Source organism: Sus scrofa, unplaced genomic scaffold, assembly GCF_000003025.6.
Source record: "Sus scrofa isolate TJ Tabasco breed Duroc unplaced genomic scaffold, Sscrofa11.1 Contig297, whole genome shotgun sequence".
In the NCBI taxonomy this organism is placed as follows: Eukaryota; Metazoa; Chordata; class Mammalia; order Artiodactyla; family Suidae; genus Sus; species Sus scrofa.
Window position 1 is genome coordinate 21266 of NW_018085169.1, and position 15139 is coordinate 36404.

At 44.8% G+C, this 15139-nt stretch overlaps 2 gene segments (V, D, J or C); both read right to left on the minus strand.

Annotated features, from left to right (window-relative positions):
- The window catches only part of LOC110258687, a gene marked incomplete at its 3' end in the record, with an annotated part of 56375 nt that overhangs the window by 12726 nt on the left and 28510 nt on the right, over positions 1-15139 (minus strand).
- On the minus strand, positions 11297-11898 carry LOC110258691. The segment is given in 2 exon segments: positions 11297-11622; positions 11818-11898. Coding segments are annotated over 2 exon segments (366 nt in total).

Below are 15139 nucleotides of genomic sequence, written 5' to 3' on the forward strand. Positions count from 1 at the left end.
GTTCTTCTGGAGTAGGGTATCTTTTTTTAAGGTTTCTGGTCCAATTGGGTGCGGATTTCTCAGCTTTTAGTTGTGAATTTTGTTGTTTTTAGGAGAGAAGTTGAGGTCTAGTCCTTCTATTCCACCATCTTAATCCTCTCTCCTGGGCCTCCCTAATTTCTTAACAAGTTGCAGTTTGGGGAACTGCCCATGCTCATTAACTAGTCCTCCATGGGCTCCTAGATCTCTGTTGAAGTCCTGCATCTGGGCTTTGGGAGAAGGTATTGATAATATAGGTTGTTTCTTGTTTTCCACAAGGTAACTCCCTCTTGGTAGGGGCTGACTTTTCTACTAAAATGCATAAGATTCCTTGGTTTAGGAAGAGAATTGAGTATTAGATAAATGGGAAAGCTGCATAAGTTTTAATATATACTTTTCCTCGAAGTGTGCCTGTGTGTGTTTACCTATGTGTGTTTTCTGATCACTTTCTTCTTCTGTCCTATTCCTGATCAAGATCATGTTCTATCTCAAGCTCATTACAAAGGTTTTTAAGAAATTAAATTTATATTTCAGCATATGGCTTTTCAAAGTTTTAATTTAAAGATTTTTTAAACATTTTATGAAATAATTCATGTTCAGGACAGAACTGTGTTGACATATATAATTTGAGGCCTACAACTTTTAAGTTTACCCAAAAAATAAAATGAGAGTTCCCATTGTGGAGCAGCAGAAACAAATCAGACTAGAAAATATGAGGTTGTGGGTTCGCTCCCTGGCCTTGCTCAGTGGGTTAAGGATCTGGCATTGCCATGAGCTGTGGTATAGGTTGCAGATGTGTCTTGGATCAGGTGTTGCTGTGGCTGTGGTGTAGGCCAGTGACTACAGCTCCAATTAGACCCCTAGCCTGGGAACCTCCACACATTGTGGGTGAGGCCCTAAAAAGACAAAAAAAAAAAAAAGTGAAATGGCTTAGGAAGAGATTTATTCTAAACTGTGGTTCTTTTATATTTCCTGTAATTTGAAAGTTGAGGATGAAAAATAAACTGTTTCCAAATCCACCACCAATACAAGGTCATTCAAGGTTATAGAAGCATTTGGTAAAGTTTAAGATAAGATGATCAGAAACCTCAACTGACACTGCATTGAAGAGTGACTAGTAAGAGTCCCACTAAATAGCATTATAACCCTGAGTAGAGGAAGAGTCAAGAGTGTGGGCTCAAGGAAACCTTTCACACCGCCACCCACACACCAAGCACATGCAGGGTACAATGCACAACAGGGCAGAGCTGGGGTCTCGAACCCTGAGCAGAAGGGGAAGGCCTGCTATGCCCATGGCTCAGAGATTCTTCCACACATTGAATTTCACTGTGCATGGACATTAAGGTGGGGGGAAAGAGAGTGCCCAAAGGGACCTTTACAAGGTGGTGGTGACCTAAGAGGGCCTGAGGATGCCAATGACATCAGGTCTCTAATCTTTGAGCTGACAGTGTCAGCTTCAGCAGGTGGGGAAAGGTGGCCGCCTGAGATGGATCCTGCTCAGCAAGGGTAGAGATGGGCTGTGTGGACATAGCCATGTCAGAGAGGAGGAGGGCAGGCCAGGCTTCCAACCCCAGAGCCCAGGACCCAGAGAGGGTATCTCCACCACCCACCCTTACTGTAGCTCCTTCACAAGTGTCCTCACCACACCCAAACCCTTAAATTTGAAGGGGCTCCCTCTTGAAAATGGGACAGTCTCCCTCCTACTTCCTCAGAATTTCCAAGATCAGGCCTAGGACTTTTGTGGATGGTGGTGTTTGTCTGCCATCAAATGACAGTTTGGTGACAAAGTAACTTATAGGATGTTGGTTGCTGTGCCCCAAGAGTCTAGACCTTGAGGTTTTCATTGTCAGGCATGAATTAAACAGATAGGATTACATCCATCCCAGGTCACATTGTGTGGGGAACACAGCTTCACTGATACCTAAGGCAGGGCACATATATAATACATACAGTGAGATGAGGCTGGCCATAAGTATTCATCTGGGAGTCAATCAACAATCAAAAGGATTTGACATTTCCTTTTCTTTCAGAGTATTCTGCCTCACATTAAGGTCCTCAATCCATATTGAGTTTATTTTTTATATTGTGTGTGAAAATCTTCTATTTTCATTCTTTTCGTGTATCTTTCCAGTTTGCCCCATTTGTCGAGACAAGTATTTCACCACTGTGTATATGACACCCTCTCATCAGTGTAATATATGATAGGAGTCAGTCAGCTGCTTTGGATGTTGACTACATCTGTGAAGACTCAGGGAAGGAGAGGCCTCTGCCTCAAGTTCAAGGAGCAAGAGGAGTGGCTCCTCTACTTGGGCCATGTGATCAGTATAGCATATGGTGCTGGTTATAGCTGGATAAGATAGGATTCTGTGTGCACACTCTGTAAAGCCACTTCCTAGATTTCTAGGCTTGTAGTGGAAAGCCATGCCATGCTTAAAAACAAACAAAAACTATACTTTGTTAAAAGAAGTAATCTCCCAGAAGGTCAAGGACCGCTGCTAGATTTGTCTGTAGGACAAGAAGCAGCTATGTGGTTGAACTGCCCATTGTGACCTGTTACTTTTAAACCCAGCAAGTTATCAGTATGTCTGGGTCTCAGCAACAGTGAATCTTAGCAGAGCACTGGGTCTTTGAGGACTGGGTCTAAGCAAATTCAGCAGGCAGACTCCATCTCCATGCGAAGGACCTCAGTCCCCACACCTGTCACTCCCCTGGGCCTAACATCTCTTCATCAACTCAGAGCTTGGCATCAGAGGAGTGCTAAGGCAGGTGACTTGGGAGAGAAGAGTTCAGGTTTGTCCTGGACACACTGGCATCATATGTTGGTGCGAGTAAGAATGCAGAGCTCCCGCCCTACAGCCCCACTGCTGTAATGAACTGCTGAGCAGCACACATGGTCACCAACTTTGTCTAAACAGAGTCCTGACTAGAAACAAGAAAGTTTGAGATTTCTGGAGATCTTGTTCCTCAAGGGCTTGGAAAGACATGATTGGAAGAGCAAGCATTAGGAGTTCTGGGGAAACGGGGTATGGGAATTCCTAAGAATTGTGTCCAAGGTGGGGAGAAAATAGTACAACATGAAAATTACAACTCAATTTTATAATTTTGAACTTGAGCCCCAGCCCAGAAATTGTCTGAATTGAAAGGAAACCAGCTGAAACTGACCCAGGACCTCCTTCTATGCTGCCTGGTAACTTCCTGGTGGTTGTCGGCTGGCTGAGGTCCCTTAGATGGAGTGCCATCCACATTCTATTCCCAGGCACCCAACAGCTGGCAGCAACTTCTGAAGAAAATGTTCCCCCAAAGGCAAGTGAGCTCTCAAGTGTGCCCCCCCCAACACAGGTTGAGATTTCCATTCCCATCCAGAGTGTTGAATGTGTGTCTTTTCCTTAAAGAAAGAGATCAGCTGACAGCTTCTCTGATTCTGGAGACCACACACTCCACCAAGAGGAGGGCTGGTCTGGCTCAGGAACCAGGGGCCATGGAATCTGCCAGATGGGAGAGGGGCCAGAAAATCAAACTGCTCTCTGCAGCCTGCAGTGCCAGTAGCCCTGCCCCCTGGGTCTGTGAGAGCACAGGGGACTTGCTCAAAGACATTGGCCCTCTGGACCCAACTGACATATAGTGACCACTGGGCTGAAGGATAATGAGCCTAGTGGCTGCTCCTGGGAGGCCCTGGCAGCCATTCCCTGGATGAGGTATGGGAGGAACCCCCTGTGTGGGGAGGAGGGAAGAGGCTCTGGGAGGTTGTCCTAGTGGGTCCATACCCCCTGTCTACACAGAAGGGGACCCAGGCTGGGACTGAAGCCTCCAGGCCTCTCCCTCCAGGCTCTCCAGACATTTCCTCAGAGCCCTGGTTGGAAGCTCTGCATCCTCTGGGCCCCATAGCTGCTCCTGTGCCCTGAGGATGGAGCCCCCTTGGGAGGCCTGTGTTAGGAGCTGTGACTCTGTGCAGGGTCCAGGGAGCGTCCTGCTCACAGGAGGATGTGCAGTGTCCCCAGGCTCCACACTGGGCATCAGAGCAGCAAGCCATTTGCATTTTGGATCAAATTGTGCCCACTGTGATTATGTGTAGAAACACGCTCTGAAGACCTGTCATTCTTTGTGTGTGTTCTAAACTTCCTCCCATAAGCCGCTTTCTTTTTCTTCTTTGAACTTTCTAGTAAATCCAAGTTTATCTGCACTTGCTATGGAATCTCTTCTGCTGGATATGAAATAATCTCTCATTGGATTTATTGATCAAAAACTGGATTCTATCATCCTGGACATCTTAAATTATTTTCCTCTGATCATACCGTGTCATTGCATGCAACCAGCATGCCCATTTTTGTTCAGACGTATTTTTAGGGCATTTTAACAAATGGGATCTATTTGATGTGTCCATTTTCTAAAATTATAACTAGAAACTTAGTGTCTAATATAAACATGAAATAAACATGTCACATGAAAAGCCACATGTATTCTTTTCTGATTGTTTTCTTTTTATGACAATATACTATCATGATTGTATCAAAAATAATTTTTTTTAAGTTGCCAAAAGGCAATAACATTCATCTCGAGGTACAACATTAAAGGGTTTGGAAAGCTAACATTGCAACAAGTCCAAAAAATAAAAGGGTAAATTGGAGAAATTGTATTTTTATTAGATGAGAGTGTGATGGAAAATGGAATAATACAAACTAAAATGCCAACTACATGTATCCCTATCCAGTGGCACCAATTATTAGTATTTTTAACCAGATATTATGCTTTTCTATATCACTCCCAAGACTGCATCTGGAAAAAAGCTCAGAAGAGTTTCAAGCAGAAAACCTGAACTGAAAAAAGGGAATTCAGCTGAGCTGTGGTTGTCCCACAGGCCAACTTCTCTCACTGGCCTGTTTCTAAGGGGGCATCACACCAAGGCCGGGCAGCTCTCAGGCCTTAACATCTGGTGTCTGATGAGGAGCTAAGGCTCTGCTGGTCCACAGGCCTCACTTGCGCCCTCTGCCCCTGGTTCTCCCACTTCTTCCTCTTACACAGACTCAGAGCTTCTGCCCCTCTGCTCCCCCAGACAACATGCACACCGATGTGTGCAGCTGGGCCCCCAGGAGAGGGGTTTGTGTTAAGGGCTGTATCACTGTGGGAGGAGATTCTTTAAATTGCTGGCAGTAATAAACGCCTGCATCCTCAGCCTCCACCCTGCTGATTTTCAGGGTGAAATCTGTGCCTGATCCACTTCCAGTGAACCTGTCTGGGACCCCAGAGGCCCTGTTGGTAGCATAATAGATCAGGAGCTGTGGAGACTGGCCTGGTTTCTGCAGGTACCAATTCAAATAATTCTTTCCATCAGTGTGTAGGAGGCTCTGACTGGACCTGCAGGAGATGGAGGCCGGCTCTCCAGGGCTGACTGACAGGGAGAGTGGAGTCTGGGTCAGCACAATGGCCCCATCGGATCCTAAAGGAAAGAGGAAAGTCAAAGATTCTCAACAATTGATAAGCCAATTCTCAAAGTTCCCTTTTCCTTATCTCAGTCTACATCATTTTTTGTTTCAACTGAGATCCTAAAGAATCAACTTCTAAAAGAACCCAGGATTTCTGAAGCACAAAGTGTGTCTGAAATCTGCCTACACTTCACCCCCATTCTGCATCACCACCTTCAGCAGAGGACAGGGACTTGGATTTCATGTGGATCGATCCTCCTCATGCTCACAGATCCAAACATCTCCTGCCCTTGGCAGAGGGTGAGAGATGTGAACGTCCATATGGGCCAATACACATGAAAAGCAGTGCTTCTCCCCACAGCCCCCCTTGCCCTTCCCATCTCCCCTCCATCCTCACCTGGGACCCAGAGCAGGAGGAGCCCCAGGAGCTGAGCAGGGAACCTCATGGTCAGCTGTGAACGGAGGAGCCCTGATCAGTCCAAGCCAGGCTAGAGCTGCCCTTTTATGTCAGACTGGCCAGGGAAGGTCCTCCTTAGGGGACAGCATGCAAATCCCCTGGTGGGGGCAGCAGAGGGGAAAGAGCCAGTGGGGAGGTTGGGTGGGACTCAGCTTTGAGCCAAGAAATCTCATGGGGCTCATTTTTCTCACCATTTTCACTCATTATCTTGACATTCATGAGAGCAGCTGTCACTTCTCTTTACTCCCTTACAGTCTCAGGAAGATCTTTCATTGCTCCCCGACTTGTGTTCACAGGTAATCCTTTTATAATGAGAAGCTCTATTACAACTTATTCACTGAATCTTTCTAGTCTTAATTAAGTAAGATTTTTAACATTAGAAATAGTAATGAATGCTGCTTAAATAATATATCAAACATTTAAATCATCCATCAATGTGATCAAAAAGGTTTTCTTCTGGAAATCATTTCTAATCAGCTACATTAATAAACCCTCTGGACTCACTGGACCTCATGAGGATCATTGTCAGCGTGATGACTCATATGAGCCCCCAGAGCTGCTCTTAGTAGAAATCTGGAGAGCTGCCCATGTGGGAAGCAGCTTGACTGTAAATTACCATCAACCCTGAGGACCAGACCTAGTGATTTTTTTTTAATTTAAGGCATAGAGTTATAATATCTTCCTATTTTGGAATGTGTCCTCTCTTTCTCTTCTTAGATAATAGAGCATAAGCCCTCATCTCACATGCCTCCTCTTCCTATTGGCAGGTCCAGGGGCTGCTCCGTTGTTCCTCTTTTAGCCACTAGGAGGTGTCTGTCTTTGTCCTTAAGGTCCAGACACAGCTCTTAAGGGAATCCAGTCATACCAGAGAACTGGCATTTTGATACAGACCTATAGCCATGAAACACTCATTTTAAAGTCATAACTCATTATTCATTAGATTAGGAATATGCAGGATTTCTGGCTGTGGGTTAGTGGGTTAAGAATCTGGCTGCACTGGGTCCCTGTGGAGCCATGGGTTCCATCCCTGGCCCAAGCATTTCCATGTGCTCCAGGTGGGGCCATAAACTATGAATAAAAAGAAATATGTAACATACATTAGAGTCTTATTTTCTTTATTAAACTCTTTTTTTGCTTCTTTCACTTTTCATTTCAATAATGACAGCATAATAGCATGGGGCTAAATTGAGGTATACAACATATATACATAGGATTGAAAATATAGAGTTTTGAGTGTTCTAAAAAGTTAGAAGATATACCAGATGTTTTTAGTGAATTTTCATCTGGGTCCAATAAAAGACAGGACCTCTAATTTAGTGCTGGAAAAGCAGATTCAGTTTAAAACAAAATTAATACCAATTGAAAAAGTACATGAACAGACATGCCAATGAATATTCTTGGTTTTATGTGTCAAACTCAAATTAATAGCTATAACTGCTGAATAGGAGTTATACAACACAATGTTACCATTTTCTTTCCCTAACTTCTTAAGAATATTTTCCCTTTGTTTTTCTCCTACTTCCTAACACTCAGAGTGCTAATGTCTAAAGGAAATTTTTAATGACTACAGGAAATATTAACATAAAAGCATGCACATGTACTTTGTATGTTGTTGTCAAATCCAGTAGACTTATCTTGAACATTTTGGGTAGTACATTTTGCTAGTATTTTATCTTTATCATCTAATACTTTCATTTGTGGTCTATTATGTTTCCATCATACGTCTCGAAGTTGACATTCTCTTTCTGTTTTCAAAGGAGTGTGATGGGCCTTTCAGTACATCCATTTAGGGAATTTTTAATGTCAAGGAGAGTGTATAGAAGTACGGCCTAAGGAGCGGTCCTGTCTGTTCCATGAGACTTTCTAGGAATACTTCGCTGCCCACTCCTACCTTCTGCGTTAGTATTCATGGCACCTGATCTCACCTTACCTCCTGGATGTGAAGGACCCTGGCTCTCTTCCTCCCAACCATTCTTGCACCCTCTTCCCTCAGTCATTTCTATACTCCTTGGGCAACTCCTCATTTTGTTTATATTTTCAGGGTGGTGGTTTCACATGAACTTTTTTTCCTTGAGTTTGTGTTGCTGCCCTTTTTTACACTCTACACCTATTTGAACATATCCTTTCTGAACATGTAGATTTTGGATTTCTGGGTATTATTTTGTATCTGCATTTACTTGGTTAATTATACATTACTCATTCTAAAAGAACAGTGTGACAGTTTTTCTTTTCTGTAGATTTTTTTTAAATTTCCTTTGTTGGGGCTCCTCAGTGGCATATGGAATTTTCCAGGCCAGGGATGGAGTAGGAGCTGGAGCAATGCTGGATCTTTAACCCACTGCACCAGGCAGGGGATTAAACCAGCACCTCCACAGAGACAAGCCTGGTTATTAAGTCACTGAGCCACAATCAGAAGCCCTCCATAGCGTTTTACAAGTATTCTGTGACCCAAAGAATTTCAGTACTCAACTTTCATTTTCTCCTTTATAGGAGCCTACCCTTGAGAATGAATGCATTTGTTCATTCAATGATGTGTTGGAGTAGATATTTCCTGATCAGCAGGAGGTGTTTCTTTAGGAGCAAGGAGGAATTTAGGTTGCTGAGGTGGTTTCTTTACACCAACACCTAGTCTGTATCCACTACAAGAAAGCGCATCAAGCATAAAGCTGGGTGCTGTGTCTTCGCACTCATTGGTGCTATATTGTTTCCAGAGGATGCATATCTGGAGCTGATTTCCACAACTTCACTCCCTGGAGCCACTAGATTCCCCAGACCCCAGCTGTCCTTTCTCTGAGGGACTGCATGCTTTTCTACTGGTTTCACATTTGTCCTTGGTGCTTCCCTCTGGGAAGTGACTCTTGCCTCCTAGGGTGCAGCCTATTGCTTCCCCTCCTGGCTCCATAGCCTTCTCTGTCACTGCTGGGATGATCTCTCTTCCCATAATCCCCCAGGATCCTCACTTCCTCTGAGTCAGGCTGTTGATGTCATCAATCTGGGTTGTTCTTTTCTCCATTGACATAGAGCATGAGGTCAGAGTATCCTCTGCTTTTGGTGATTCTGTAACGTTGTGCTGTGAGTAATTTTCTTACTTTATTGTCTGTTTTTTATGGTGTACTGAGGATTTTTTTATGAATTCTGATTTACACAGCTAAGTTCTTCTATGGGAACTTATGCCTATATGACCAAGGCAAGCTTAAAAATTTTTTTTTCCATCCCTTGAGTGGCATGATGGTTAGTGTATTGTTTTCCAGACACTTTATTAAGGTATGCATTGCTTCTTATTCTTCCCTTTCTCAGTATTTTTATCACTAACAGATACTGAATTTTACTCTATAATTTTTTTTTTCTTTTTAGGTCTGCACCCACAGCATATGGGAGTTCCAAGGCTAGGGGTCAAATTGGAGATAGAGCAGATGACTTATACCACAACCATGGCAACTCAGGTTCTGAGCTGCATCTGTGACATCATGACAATACTTGATCCTTAACCACTGAGCTAGGCCAGGCATTGAACATGCATCCTCATGGAGAGCAGTCAGTTTTGTTTTCACTGAGCCATGATGGGAAGTCACTACTCTATACTTTGTAATGTGTCTATTGAGGGAATCATTTTTTTTTTTTTGCATTTCATCTTTCAATTTGGGAAATTACATAACCATTTTATAAAACTCAACTTGAGTTTTTAAATTAAAGTTGATTTTCATAATGTATTATCCCGCTTATATATTTCCAGTTTTGGTTTGCCTGTATTTTCTTTCAGATGTCTCCACCTAAGTTCAAAGGCAGATGGGAGCATACTTTTCCCACTTTGCTAGGTCTTTGTCTGATTTTGCAGTTGAGGTTCACAGAACAAATTAAGAAGCATGTGCTGCTCTTGTATTTTCTCACAGTGTGTATAATTCAGAAAAGGCATGAATTTTATATAAGCTAGTGTTCATCTATTAGACTGTCTGAGCCCGTTACTTCTTTTGTGGAAATATTTTTAAGGACTATGTCGAAGAATTTTCTGCTCATATCCTGATGTGCTAGTTTCCTAATGTTTTTCAGTTTCAGGAAGTGATAGATATTTCTTAGAATTTGTCTCTTAATGGGTTGCAAATTTTTAGCAATATTGTTTATTGTTTTTTACAAAGTTCTCCTATGGCCTCTACTTGTACTCCATGTGGGGGCCAAATGCTTTATTATGTGGAATCTCCTGCATCTGGATAAAGCCCTAAGAAATACTCCAGAGATATTTCTGGCCAGCAAGTAAGGCAACTGCAAATACAGGGAACAGTCACTGCCTTCCTCAGGTTGGATTAGAATCACTGTCATCCACAGTCCCCCAGTGAGTCTGATCCACTGCTGTCTGCTACAGTAAAAGGAGGCAAAGGCAGCCATTATTCTGGGGAGGGGGTAGAGTGCACAGAATTGTAGGCAGCTGGCACCTGCAGTCAGATATGCTCTGGCTTCTTGGGGGAGTGCAGAGAAGGCCTCATTTCTAGGCTTGGCTTCCCATGTGAACTTACCCACAGGTAGTTTAAAATTTTCTTCACTGTTTTAAAACAAGACCTGACAAGAAACACCAACAGAGACAAATCACAAAATACCCAAGGGATAAAAGACTGATAATCCAAAACACACAAACACACTCACAAAACAAACCTTGTAAAAACTGAAGAATAGGGGAATAAACAACCTGCCCACAACTGAGCCAAAGAGCATACTGGACAGTTCACCCAAGAGACAGACAAGGGATAAGTAAGCACAGAAGAGATGTTCCACATCCTAGGTCATCAGGAAATGAATATTTTTTAAAAATAGATACCACTGCACACCTTTCAGCATGGCCTAAATCCAAAACAGTGACCACACTCAATGCTGGCAAGGATGTGGAACAACAGTTACTCTCATTCATTGCTCGTGGGGGTGCAACATGGTACAGCCCCTGTGGAGACAAGCTGGTGGTTTCTTACAGAAAACGGTCTTACAATGGAGGGACTTGCCATGGTTTTCCCCCAAACTTGAAAACAGTATCCAGATGAAATCTGCACACACTGTATATTTGCTGAATTTTGTATGGAAACCAGGATTTCTCTCAAAATTGATAATCTCTTAAGAAAATCCTTCTTGGACTCTCAAGAATATCTTCACCTGCTATGTGAACCAAGTCACCTTGAATCACAAGCAAGGTGACTCAAGGGTCATCATCTCTGAATGTATTTCCCAGGAGAGGCATTGTCACATCTGTGCTGTGAGGGCTGAGGTGGGGAGAGAAAGTTAGGGCATCAAGGAAGGGCCCTGGCCCTTCTACCAAAAGCTTGCAGTGAACTTCATAAGGTGGTCTGAGAAATGCTCTCAGGAGATGGAGGAAGCAGAAGCAGATGGGGTGGCCCAGCCTCACACTTCTGCTTCCCTGGGAGGTTTTTGGGCTTGCCTATAACACTGTGGGAGGTGCACTATGATGCTGCAGGCAGTAATAAGCTGCAACATCTTCAGCCTGCAGGCCACTGATGGTGAGGGTGAAATCAGTGCCAGATCCACTGCCCTTGAACCCGCATGGGACCCCACTTTGCAAAGTGGAAGCTGAATAGATCAAGAGTTTAGGAGCTTTCCCTGGTTGTTGTTGATACCAGGCTAGCCACTTGTTAATGCTCTGACTGGCCCGGCAAGTGATGGAGACTGTGTCTCCGAGAGATGCAGCCAGGGAGGCTGGAGACTGGGTCAGCTGGATGGCACTCCTGGCACCTGAGAGGGGAAACAAAAACCACATATTCCTGTTATCAGAGGACTTCCTTGAAGAGCCCAGAGGTACTGAGCACAGTGGCCGAGGGGATGCTCCCATGTCCCAGACACACAGAGACACTCAGGTGTCCCACAGTGAGCAGGGATGAGTGGAAGGGTGTCAGCATTGGGAGTCATTTTGAGGTTCCCCCTCCTCACCTGAGAGCCAGAGCAGCAGGAGGCTGAGGAGCTGCATGGGGGCCCTCATGTCCATGCTGGTTCCTGAGCACTACTGCCTCCTGCCCAGGGTGGGCCGAGACTCTTAGTAAGTGTCCAGGGTGGTGGGCAGTGCTCTGAGAACATGCAAATCAGCAGGGGGAGGGGAGGGCTGTGCACAGCTGCAGGGCTGGCTGGTCCCAGTGACAACCCAGGGGCTGTGCCCTGGGGAATCAGGTCAGAGCAGGCAGCACACATGTGCTGCAGAAAACAGGATTCTCCCTGGAGACCATAGAATGGACTCAGTGCACTGTCCTTTTGCGAGAGTATTTGTTTTCCTCCATTCAATGTTCCCCATTTCTTGCTCCATCTCCATCAAAAAGCAGGAATGTTGGGGCTGACGCATTTCAAAATACTGCAGGGAATGTAATCAACTCCCTGAATTGTGTACCTGGAGATCTAATTGAGGCTCAAGACCATTCCTCTGCGATCTGATAACCTGATGTCCTTGGTGTGACACATTCTTTGCCCAAACACAGAACCAGGATATCTGCAGAATTTCCCTCCGGATTCCTGCTGGACTGAGCAGTGCACATGTGGGAAGAGCCTAGCAGGGTTGGGGAAATGTCTGTCTGACAGTCTGACAGGAAAATTCACAGCATTCCGTGCTCACACAGACTAGGGTTATCTGGGGCTCCACCAGCCAAAGCAGACCCCGCATCATTTATGGGCACAGGCTGGGTGTTCTCAATGGCTTTGCCTCAGGAATGGAGCAAAGTAGCCCCACACTCAATGCTGTTTGCTCTTTTCACACAAAGTGTATACAAGCAGGACTCCATAGAGTTAAGAGCTTCAGATGAAGATCATAGATGGTGCTGGAGTTCTCTTGGGCAACAGAGGGGTAATGATCCAGTGTTGTCACTACAGTTTCTCAGGTCACTGCTGCACATTCAGTCCATGGTCTGGGAACTTCATTTGCCTCGGGTGCTGCCAAAAATTTAATTAATGCAGAAGTATAGTTTAATGTCACAGGTTAGAGAAAATTGGCAAAATCAAAAATGGTGATAAAAAAGATTAAAAAAAAATGAACATTCAGAGTTCTGGCCATTGGTAATAGGTTAACAAATCTGACTAGCATCCATGAGGATACAGGTTGGATCCCTGGCTTTGCTCAGTGGATTAAGGATTGGCATTGCTGTGAGCTGTTATGTAGGTTGCAGACACGGCTCAGATCTGATGTTGCTGTGGCTGTTGTGTAGGCTGGCAGCTACGGCTTTGATTAGACCCCTAGTCTGGGGTCCTCCATATGCCCTGAGTGCAGCCTTTCAAAGAAAAGCAAAAAAATTAACATCCACTTATGAGCCGTGGAACTGCTTCCAACATTATGTATAATTAGAGCCCTGAAGAGAAAAGGTGAGGAGAAAGTTACAGAACATTTTAAAATATATATTGCTTAACATTGTTCTTGATTTAAGAAATCAATACTAGGACTTGCATAATTCAAATTCCAATTCCCCTTGAAACCTTGTGTTCAGTGGCTGAATATAGAGGCCCAAAATATCTATTTTTAGCAATGGTTTCTAGCATCATGCTGGAAAATTATTCTGGAATTCATCTGATCTGAGGAATGATAAAATAATCTCCAAATTGAAGACATAATTTAACATAATTACAGCACATATTTCTATGCAGATTCAGAAGTCAATACATACACATTTTAGAGTGGGTTATTCTGAATCATGTATTAACTGACCTGGAAGGAGTCCTTTTCAGCAAGAGTTCCAGAAGAGAAAAAGACTCTGCAGTGAGTCCACCTGCATTTGAACATATGTCCTAGGTGTAAAATGACCTTTCACGTTCCTGTCCCAGGTGGGGAAAGTGCATGGAGGCTACAGAAAGCCCCATGGAGACAGACCACCAGGGGTATTGGAGCAAGAACAGAGTAACTGCTCAGCAGAAGACGCATAGGGCTCCCGGGCTGTCATTAACCCCTAGCAGAGACTACATGCTGTCTAGGCATCATGAGCTGGGCACGTGACCTGAGCTGCTGTTATGAGCTGAATGGCATGTGAGACACCAGGACATAACCATATGTATGCACAGCAGCCTTCATCATCAGGTAGAAGGGGACACACAGGCTGGACCTTGATGAAGTTCCCAAGGCCCAGATGTCCTGAGGCACATACAGAGGCTACTCAGAATCACATGGAATCTAACCTTGCTGCAAGGCTGCCTTTTCCTGCTCCTCCATCTCTAGAGTCCTGTGGATGCTCCATAGCCTCATGACCTGGAGAGAAAGTAATGAAACTTTAATTCATGTAGGATATGTTACCATCCCTTCAAAGTAGATGTTCAAGGCCTTAAATCCCTTTTAAGAGTAGTGGATCTAGTACACCTGAGAGGAAAGTATTTTCAATGGCAGGACATGAAGTCCTGTGTCCAACCCACTTTAACACACAGTGAGACAACCTGAGTCAGAGATCTTCACTGACTCAAGGGCAGTGGGTAATGGTTAGGTGAAAGGCTCAGGAGACTGGAAAACCTGGGCGATTGGTGCTGAAGAATCCCAAGCTGATTGTATGGGGTGGATCTCTGGGACTGGGCTTAGTGTAAGGACCTCTGTGCTCTATGAACATGGTCAGTCACTGATGTCTCCTTGGCTGGAAGCGCTCAGTGATCAGAGAGCCAAGGTGACCAGCTCTGTGGATGTCAGTTTCCTGAACACCCCAGTGCTTGTTCAATGAGGTCATGCGTCACCTGGCCCAAGTGGCCAGGAAGGAGCTCCACAGCCTGGATGTGCCCTCACCTCAACCTATATGGCTTTTCCCTCAGGGAATTGCTCCACAGGACAAAGGCAGGGACTCATCTGGTCCCTAAACTGTCACCCTGGCTTCAGAGCCTGGGGCACCATCTGGCCACCTGGTGGCAGCTTTAGGACATGCACTCCCTCCGTCAGGAAGGGAAGGTCATTTGTGGTCCCTGCCCTGGGCTCCTTGTCTGGGTCCACTTGCCTCTCTTGTCTGCCATGTTCTGCCAGCACCCACACCTGTGCTCACAAAACCCCTATTTGGCATCATGGTATCTCAACAACAGGGATGGGAGAGAATTCATTGGTCCTTTTCTACAATCGGTGAACTGGAGATGGGCACTTGCCATCTGCCTCTCCATGGGCTGAATCATGAGCCACTGCAGCTGCCGACCCTGAATCCCCCTGAACCGTGCTCTGAGTGAAGATCAGGCGTGAGCCACTCTGCGCTCTGGGAAAACTACCAGAACAGGTCTTCGGATAGTTGGATATTTAGAGGAGAAATTTTTATGAGCCCAG